We start from the raw sequence: 10,000 nt of genomic DNA on the forward strand, positions 1-10,000 counted from the left end.
GCCCTTGTTCTGGAATAATTGATCCATATTTTCCACTGCAATTGTTTGCAATTAGTTTTTTTGGGTAATACCATCCAGGCCAGTCTGCTGGGAAGGGCAATAGATTTTTCTGTAAGTACATTTGGATGTTGGGATATTTTGTCAAGATGTGATCTATAGATCGTTTTCACTGTCACGCAATAAAAAAATAAATCGAAAACCATCCAGTGGAAAAAGTCAAGACTTCGTGATGTTGTAGAAGATAAATGAAGAAGACACTTCTCCAAGTTTTAGGCCCGTGCGTTTCCCCAAACTTCAGATATTCGTCGAAATGTTTCGCAGAAATTTACAGAGCCCAGTATGAAAACGCCATGTTGGTGCACATCTGTGGTGCACCAATATGGCGGCCGGAAAATAGTGTCAACATCTGTTACTTACTTTGGCTATCTAGGTGAGTGATCATCTGTACTGAACAGACAGCTATTTACTTAAGCACTTTTCCTAATGCTTTAAATTCTAAAAAGGCTCAAAACCATGAGATAAATATATATTTCTCAATAAACTTGATCGTCGCCTCGTGTCACGCACCGCGAAAACTCAGAAATTCAAAATGCTCTGGTTTCCAAACGAAGCAAGCTATTGGGCTTTAAAATTGCAAATGGATACAAATTTACCGCCTCTTATGCCTGATGAGGATAAAAACTTTCGTGGCTCCTTAGTTTTGGATTTTAGAAAATGATGACGTCACGTGAAAACGATCTATAGATTCCTTGCAGTGTTTCAGGCTTTTTAAGTCTTGCTCCCATTCCTCCAAAAGCTGGCATGTTTGTAGAGTTTCAAGATCTTCATCAATTGGCTGATTGTATACCCTGGGAAACATACATGTACAAAAAAATCTCAAAATAGCATTGCAGGTTCCAAGGTGTTGTGGATATGAATGTGTAAAAATAGTAGAATATTTTTATAATTTGACACATGTAATTCTTAATAATAATGGTGTAAATAAAATATGTAGTAGATATATATCATGTGCTAATAATCATGAAAATGCATCTTTTTACTTGTGAGTGAACCTCAGTTTTGAAAGAAGGGTAGTTCTGGTATACCTTAAATTTTTCACCAGTTTGTGGAAATTGCCAGGATTTAAATTTTTCATTTCAACTGGAAGCTGATCAATGAAATGGTTTTTCATGTCTTGCAGCCCTTTGGTAATAAGCTTTACAACGGCATCAACGTCTGCTCCCCCAAGACAACACTTGTTTTCTCCCCTGATGGTTACAGTGACTTGTCGGTGTGGGCTGACATAGTTCTTTTTTATTGCAGGGATTCTTGGATGTATGTCCACCATGGAAGATGCCATGTGGGCTACCATTGTCTTTTTGAGGTCAGTAGGGACATGCTTAGTGTGGATGTTATGATAATCATCCAAGAAGTTGACCATGAAGTAGTCATGCTGAAAGCCAAAAAAGATTTAATCCATGACATTTAACTACACTGTATAATTATTTTTATTATTTGTCTGAAAAGATCATAATACTGTATTTTTATGTCTAAAGTACAAAGTTCTTACATTGCATGGTGTAAACTTGTTTTGGCATGTGGTAGCATTACTTACTGCAAGAGCTTGTTGTATTTGCTCAGAAACATGAACGTTGTGGTCTTTGGACATGGTTTTCTTCATGTTCTGTACTGTCCTTGGATTCACTGAGTATCCTAAAACTGGTCCAGGTGATAAGCCCTGTAAGGACAGTCCACTAAGGGATGAATAAATTCCACTGTCTTTTTGAAGTTGACATGTCTTCTGTGACCTGAAATTGGCACAGTATTGCAGTCTGTATTACTGTCATAACAAGTCATGTTTACAATAATCCAATCTCTATACAGTTTGATATTGTAAATCACAAAAAGCACCATTGAGTTGTATCATTTCGGTTAACTAGACCCATTATTTAAGTAACAATTCTGCATTTATCCATCAAAGCCCAAAAATAAACTAAAAAGTTGAATACAAACCTGAAGTATGCCAAAATGTGTAATAGTGACACTGTTCGTTGTCTTTGCAGGGACTCCCTCTCTTGGGATACCCTCTGGTTGTCACGTGTTATTGAACTCAGCAGCAGGTCAAATAGTCCAGGGGAGTTTTTTTCACAGAATTCTCTCATTACTGTTGGATCATACAGGGGTACTTGTGGCTGGGTCTCATAATAGTGGAACATAGCAGTTTGACACTTGCTAACCAACTGGTCAAATGTAAATTCTGGAAATTGTAATGTACATAAAATTTATTATAAAGTTAAGAGCGGACAATACCTCTCGAACTTGAAACTACAATAACTTCTGTAGTTATATTTTTTTTGCAATGTACATTCTCTTTGGAGGTAATTTTATACCTGAAGTAGTTTCCTTTCCTTGCAGGGTTGTCTGGCTGTCACTGATGTGAATCTTTGATGCTGTATTGACCTACAAATAAAAGATCAATACGATTTTTTATAGGCAATCATGTCTGTCTCTTTGTAATCGTTCCTTTTAGTTAGTGTATGAAATCTATTCGTTATTATTGTTATCATTTATTTTCTTATTTTTGTCATTTTTCATTTTTTTATTTTATTATACCTGTCTATTTCCACACGATTCTGTAGAGATTTTATTGGCTACAGACAAATGAGAGGTTTCAGTCTGTCTCTGAAAGTAAAAAATATAAAAAAAATTTGACATCACAAGATTGTGGTTTGTAAAAGTTATTTGATGAGGAAGAATTGTTTCCTGTGACCGTTCATTAAATCTGTGGGATTTACCTGCACTTTGGCATTTGAGAAAAAAAAATGTGTATGCATTTTAATAGGCTTACTCCCTTGCAATTTAAATTAAACATTAAAAAAACATGTAGCTCATTCAATCATTACCTTTTTCGGAGGACTATAATCTTGTTCATTTTTGAACACCTCATCTGCGGATTTCCTGCAGCTGGTGCACCATCTGACACCAGGACGGTAGCCACGCACTGTTTGCCCGATCCGATCGAATATTTTGTAGAATCTCTCCGGTATGTTTTGATGATGAAGCTCCTTTGAGTGCACAGGAAGTGGACATGCACAGAATTTATTTGATTCGCGGTAAATTCTGGTCCAGTGTAGGGTGCATGCCCAAGCATCTGTCGTACCACCAACGTACCTCGCTATTGCGATATTTAACTTTCTTATTTTCCCTTTGCATTCTTCTCCTGTTCTGGTTTTTTTATGAAACCAGCATGTTCGCCCACCGGAACTTCCCTTCAACCACACGCACATAAACAACACAACCCGTGCGAGCAGCATTTTCGCGGCAAGAAACCCAACTTCGTAGTCAGTTTTCTACCAGTGTTCAGAAATGAAACTATGGTGTTCAAGAGATATTTTGTGTAACTGTTTCTGCACAGTCTTCAGAGTGAAGTCCAAGCTTATCCTTGCAAAATGGGTCTTATCCCAGGTGGAAAACCTCGGCGCTTTTCAGTTTTTTAAAAATGCCGCCATTTTACGTATATGTTGCTATGGATTCACATTGTCTTTCCCAGTCTCTCACGCGCGAGCTCGTGACCTGCGCAGTCATTTTTCAGCGCTGTCGGCTGCGCCATGGAAGAGGTTTCACGTGACAAATTTCGACCAATGAGCAGCGTCATGGTGGACGAAAAGTTTTATAGGGTTGATACTTGGAGTAAGCCAACGTATAGTGTACCGGTATTAAATTAAAACAAAAGCGACTGCTTCAGCCTGCGTAGCAGGTGGTTTGGTAAATTTTAGAACCTTCTTTCCACCAAGGTTGATTTTCGAGTGATCGTTTGAATACAAAGGTCACGCGAAAAGCAAGCGAAGGGGGAGGGGGCGAGAAGAACGAGCGGTTTCTCACTTCTTCATCTCGTCCCTTCCCCTCTCGCGTTCTTGTTTGATTTCGGTCCGAGGTTTTCATACGGCCATATTCAAAACGATCACTCGAAAGTCAATCCCAGCGGAAAGAAGCGTCTAAAATTCGCCAAACCGCCTGCTACGCAGGATACGACTCCTTTAACAAGTGGAGTGATATAAAATAAATATCAAAAGGGGTCAGTAGTTTTTTTAGAAATCACAGACTTTTTGGGCGTATAACCCTTCTTCAGAGGGTCCAAAATAGGTTTTTTCGATCCCGCACCCCCGCCGCTATTCTCACTCATGTTTATGCCGCGGAATTCCAGAATGCGTGGGTTACGTAACTCCTTTTGTGGATTGCGCGATGCATAATAAAGTGATGAATTACCACGTGCAATATCTCCTTACTTAAAGATCTGTTTTCGTAGATTCGTGGTATTTCGAAAGAGATACGCAAGCCGGTAAGTCTGAAGGGGTTTTCTGCCCACCCCCCTCCTTTTCTGCGACGTGATACACAGCCAGTGCTTTCTCATCCAGCCGCTCATTGCCTCGGCCACAATCTTTTCCCATAACTCAACCACGCCGTACAATGAGCGGCATAATTAATGAACTCACATTAAGCAGTGATATAATGACTTGACTTAGACGCAAAAGTTCACTTAGACTGAAAAACGCTACTTGCAGAGGATTGATATGAGTCTACATTATGTGCTTGCATTTCTAGATGGAAGTTAATAGACCAATTCGGCTAGCTCAGTGTTGAACCCAATTCAGATCCTTCGGGAAAAAAACGTTTTGTTCCAAATATTTCCATATGAATGCTACATTATCATGCAAATGCAATACACAAAGAATCTTAACCCCAAGAGATTTGAGGTACAACATTGCGTCAGCCGAATTGATCTATGACATGCAGTCCTGCACGTACTCCGTCAGTGTGTTTTTTGCGAGCGTCGCGCAGTCTGCATAAGAGCCTTAAAATTATATTTTTGCGCAGACGTGCGTGTCTTTAAGGCCCGTTTCAATCGTCGCATTTCACATGTGCCGAATCTAATACAAATGAGCGAAAACAATAGATTTTTCTCATTTGCATTAGATTCGGCACATGTGAAATGCGACGTTTAAAACGGGCCGAAGAGATTTACCTGTTTTGTATGATATTATCGGAGCTTTTAGGCTCCATTGTTCCATCAATATCTGTTTAAGATTTTTAACTGCTGGGTGGTACGTAGTGACAAAAGGCAAAAACCTCTCGTTGGCCTTTTTCTATGGTTTTGTTTGGATAGCCACGTGCTCTCAGGCGTTGTTTGAACTCCTCAAGGCTCTATTCAAATCATGTTGTTTTCAAAGAGTTCATCCTAAGAAGTCTCATTGCCTTAACATTAATGAAGCCATTTTTTACGCCTGGGGGGTGGCCGCATGAGTTGAAGAGTGTATATTGAAAAGTTTCAGTCGGCTTATAATGAGTTTTAAACTACTGTGTCGAGGAAAGTAATTTCGTTGATGGTCATGAAGGGGTAAAACGGGAGCTGGGATTGACCTGATTTTTGGGTGGGAAAACGAGATTTGATCACTGGAAAACGGGAGTTGTGTCTGGGAATGGGAGATAAAGTGTCCTTGCTGAGAATGGGAGTTGAATGGCTGAGAATGGCGTTCCTGGCCACTGCTATGTGAGAGTGAGGACATCCTGATGCCAACAGACTTGTTTTTAAACCTCAAAGCTTCCTACCTACAACATCCCTTTAGACTAGCAGGAATCCACTTACCTAAACCCACTGCAACCAATGCAATCGAAAAGAAAAAGCGCAGATGAGGTATTGGCATGGCGCCATGGTAAATGTGTCAGGCACAGGAACTGAAACGTCCTTGAACGTACCCTACCGATTTGTAAGACCTTTGGGCCTAGCGATTGTTGTGAGTCTAGTGAAGAGGGCGAAGACCCTGAGGAGGATACTAGTAACGATACTTATATTGACGAATTTTGTAATAACGATGATGATAACAGTGACTCGGAAAGTGAGGTAGAGAAGCGGCAGACCTCACCATTTAGAATGCTTTCATGTGCCAGGTGATAGCAGGCCTTTTTCAGCGGATTTTTCAGTTTTCCCGGATTTTGTTTAGCGTTTTTTTCCTTCTTCACTTCCCGAATTCTTTCCTTACGCGGAGAAAACTGCTTTTCCAAAGCTTCCCTTTTCGTAATAAATTGCAACGCAGTTTTATTATGTCAGAGGTTTCAGATGAAGTTGGCGGAGTGAGAAGATTTCGCCATTGCGCGCATGTCAACGAACGCAACGTGGTTGAAAAAGATCGACTTACTTTTAACTTGCGTCACGTGTTACTCCTAAAGGACAAACAGAAAATTGCGTGAGCGGCATAGGTCCGAGTACTGTACATTTTTTACGTGGTTTCTAAGGGTCTTTTAGGGTCTTTTGGCCAAATTTTTCATTCTCCAAGCAAATTAAAAAAGCTATTCAACTCATAACGCGAGGTTATTTACTATCCCGTATCCCGCCTACGAAAACGGAGCACATCCCGGTGTCGCCGTCGTATTTTTATCCCACATCCCGCCTCGATTTTAAGCCCCATCCCGCATCCCGCTAAACTTATGTTGGACCCTCTTCTTCAGTGTGAAGAAAACCTTACACTGCTTTGTTTGCTTGAGGTTCGCTTGAGGTGCTATACTTTCTTACACTTGTTTGCTTTCTTTCGCTGCTTTGCTTGCTTGAGGTGCTTGACTTGCTTTCACTGCTTTCCTTGTTTGAGGTGCTTTACTTTCTTAAACTGCTTTGCTTTCTTACCAATGACTGCTTTACCTCCGTACCCTGCTTTGCATTCGTGAGGTGCTTTAATTCCTTACACTGCATTGCTTGCTGGAAGTGTTTTACCTTCCTACACCGCTCTGCTTTCTTAAACTGCTTTACTTCCTTTCACTGCTTTGCTCGCTTGAGGAGCTTGACTTGCTTACACTACTTTACTTGTTTACACTGCTTTTCTCAACACTATTTTTAAGTGCTTGCTTGAGTTGCTTTGCTTGCTTGAGATGCTTTACTTCCTTGCAATGCTTTACTTGCTTACACTGCCTTGCTTGCTTGAGGTGCTTGGCTTGCTTAATGTGTTTGTCTTAGTTCAAAAAATGCGTGACAGGCCTACACTGTCTCCCTGAAGTGGATTTGTGTTTCCAACTAATTAAGATACCTTCAATTTACACTTTGGCCTTGACAAGCATGTCCTCATTGGGAGATTTTCCTCTTTTTTATGTGATATGGGAGGAGGCTGTTTGAATATTCTGTTCAGCAATGGCTCATTTTGAATTAAGCTCCAGTTTTGCGTCAGTATTGCCTTAACGGTTGATACTGCTGGGTGATGTGGTTGTAACAAATGGTAAAATCTTTCCACCATTTCTTGTTTTTTGTAGTAAAGCCGATTGTCTTTCGAAGAAGTTGACCTCAGATAATGTTCTGACCGTTATAGTTGTCAACAAGTCTTATGAGAGCGGTGAAATCCCGGAGGACTGGCAAAAAGCAAAAGTTGTTGTCAATATATCTATAAAAAGAGCTCTAGGAGTGATCCTAGCATTTATCGGCCATTATCGTTAAGCTGTATTTGCTGTAAACTATTAGAGCATACAATCACTAGTTCAATTATCCGACATTCACTAGTTCAATTATCCGACATGCCAATGACCAGGGCATCCTTTATCCTTTGCAACACGGCTTCAGGACTGGAAGATCATGTGAGACTCAATTATTAAGTTTTATAAAATGACCCGTGTTAGCGGCATGCACGACGGTCATCAAGTAGATGCTTTATGAGTGCATTTTATAGCAAGGCATTTGATAAGGTTAGCCACGGGCTCCTTATTAGAAAGCTGGACCATTACGATGTCTGCGGTTGTACCAATAAATGGACTGAAGCCTTCCTGACTGAAAGATCCCAAAGGGTAGTCTTGGAAGGAGAATTTTGTGACAGTGCGCAAGTTCTCTCTGGCGTTCCACAATGTTCGGTACTCGGGCCATGCTTATTTCTTTCCTACATTACGATCTACCAGAATCCTTGGTCTCCAATCTTAGAGGGGTTGTTCGTGGATGACACTATTGTATACCTGACTATTAATGCTGATAGTCAAGTCCTCCAAGGTGATCTTGATAACCTGGCTGTTTGGGAAAAAGAATGGAAGTTTCACCCGGACAAGTGCAAGGTTCTTCGTACAGGGCGTAAGCACAATTTTGTGCACCATGATTACATTCTACATGAGAAAACCCTAGCCTCAGTTAAGTCAGCTAGCCATCTTGGTGTCACGTCAACTAAAGATCTTAACTGAAACGAGCATGTTAATCGCACGGCCTCTGATTTAAAGGCCAATAAAACTCCAGGTTTTGCTTGGAAGAAAGTTAAGACTATCTCGCCTGTTCTTAAGACTTCAGTCCAACAGAGAAGGATGGACAAGGGTCATGTAACACTCCTTGTATCTGAGCGCTGCCTTAGACACCGTCGATCATGACATCCTGTTTCGAAGATTGCAGTCACTGCTACGCTTACGTGGTAATGTGCTTTCCTGGTTTCAACCTTATTTGGAGGACAGAGTGCAGCGGATTTCGGTTGATGGCACAATCTCTGACACTTTGCTTTAGATTACAGTGTTCTAAAACACCTGTCAGATATGGTTATGACGAATATGCAGACACCACAACCGACCGCGTGCGCCATGTTGCCTATCATCTAAGTGAGGTAGATGAGCCTTCAACCATACAAGAAGCAAAGTCAAGTGATCATGCTGCAGAGTGGAAAGTGACTACGGATGCAGAGTACAATTCTCTGATTGAGAACAAGACATGGAAGTTGGTTGAATTACCCCCGGGTCGGAAAGCTACAGGATGCAAATGGCTGTTTAAGCTGAAGCATGATGTGGACGGTAGACTGGAACGTTTTAAAGCACGTGTAGTAGCCAAGGGTTACGCCCAGAAATATTGGATTGATTATGATGAAATTTTTTCGCCTGTACTTCGTTTCTCTTCGATACGCTTTTTGCTAGCGTTTGCAGTCCAGCATGATTTCCTTATTCATCAGATGGACGTTGAGACAGCTTTTCTTAATGGCAAACTTAATGAAGAAATTTACATGCAGCAACCGGAAGGATACGTGAAACCCAGAAGAGCATCTGGTATGAACGCTGGAGCAGTCACTATATAGATTAAAGCAGTTGTCCCGGTGTTGGAATACGTAAAGCTTTCAGGGAAAGTGTTGAAAAGGTTGGTTTCACTCAAGCCTCAGCAGATCCCTGTGTATTCATCAGAAAGAAGGATACGCTAACAATCATCGCAATTCACGTCGATGATCTCATGACACTAGCGGAAAACATTTGGAGATGCAAAGACTTAAGGACAGCTTAAAGGTGCAGTTTAAGATGAAGGATATGGGGGAGCTGCATTACTACGTGGGAGTTTGCATGGTTCAAGACAAGGAAAGGGAGCAAGTCTATCTTCATCAAGGGCAGTACATCGAAAAGATGTTCAAGAAGTTTGGGCAAACAGAAGCGAAATCGGTGTCCACGCCTGTTGATTTGAACGTCAGGCTGCAAAAGGAAGATGGTGTTAGCAGACCAGTCGATACGATCTTGTACCAGTCCATCATTGGGAGCCTACTTTATGCTGCAATCACAACTCGTCCGGACATCGCACAAGCAGTGGGAGTTGTGTCGAAGTTCTGTGCAAATCCCACGCAAAGTCACTTAACTGCAGCAAAACGGATTCTCAGATATCTGAAAGGAACTGTATATCTTGGCCTGAGTTACAAGTGTGCTGATGTAAACCTGATTGGTTACTCAGATGCTGATTGGGCGGGTGATGTGGATGACCGCCACTCCACTTCAGGAAACGTGTTTTTATTGGCTAAGGGAGCAGTGAGCTGGCTGAGCAAGAAACAGGCCACAGTTGCGCTGTCGACAGCAGAATCTGAGTATGTAGCCCTTAGTACGGCCACTCAGGACGCAATTTGGCTTCGAAGGTTACTCACAAATGTAGGAAAACCTCTCTAGGAACCCATCGTAATTAATGAAGACAACCAGGGAGCTATTGCAATGGTAAAGAATCCTGTGGGTCATGCTAGGACCAAACACATTGATGTACGCTATCATTTCGTTCGCG

General features: G+C 41.3%; 3 protein-coding genes and 1 long non-coding RNA gene across 6 annotated transcripts in view; 3 read left to right on the forward strand and 1 right to left on the reverse strand.

Annotated features, from left to right (window-relative positions):
• The window catches only part of LOC137993602 (uncharacterized), a 2,954-nt gene extending 2,368 nt beyond the window's left edge, over positions 1-586 (reverse strand). The window contains exon 1 of the mRNA XM_068839551.1: positions 1-586. This exon is cut by the window's left edge and continues 707 nt beyond it. Within this exon, the coding sequence (XP_068695652.1) occupies positions 1-121 (121 nt within the window). The 5' untranslated portion in view covers positions 122-586.
• The window catches only part of LOC137993603 (uncharacterized), a 5,594-nt gene extending 2,724 nt beyond the window's left edge, over positions 1-2,870 (forward strand). Inside the window, exons 3-5 of one of the 3 annotated variants that reach the window (XR_011121890.1) lie at positions 1,303-1,363; positions 2,043-2,250; positions 2,395-2,870. This is a non-coding gene — a long non-coding RNA (uncharacterized lncRNA). Of the gene's footprint in view, positions 1-1,302; positions 1,364-2,042 lie in introns of all 3 variants that reach the window. The other 2 variants (XR_011121891.1, XR_011121889.1) reach the window with 2 other exon arrangements.
• A 4,795-nt stretch (positions 2,871-7,665) lies between these two features.
• LOC137991825 (uncharacterized) lies at positions 7,666-8,178 on the forward strand. Its single transcript, XM_068836863.1, has one exon. The coding sequence runs from the start codon at positions 7,666-7,668 to the stop codon at positions 8,176-8,178; it is 513 nt and encodes a 170-aa protein (XP_068692964.1).
• Positions 8,179-9,222: 1,044 nt separating this feature from the next.
• Positions 9,223-9,891, forward strand: LOC137991827 (uncharacterized). Its single transcript, XM_068836864.1, has one exon. The coding sequence runs from the start codon at positions 9,223-9,225 to the stop codon at positions 9,889-9,891; it is 669 nt and encodes a 222-aa protein (XP_068692965.1).
• Positions 9,892-10,000: the final 109 nt, after the last annotated feature.

The sequence above is a fragment of the Montipora foliosa genome, chromosome 2, assembly GCF_036669935.1.
Source record: "Montipora foliosa isolate CH-2021 chromosome 2, ASM3666993v2, whole genome shotgun sequence".
Taxonomy (NCBI): Eukaryota; Metazoa; Cnidaria; class Anthozoa; order Scleractinia; family Acroporidae; genus Montipora; species Montipora foliosa.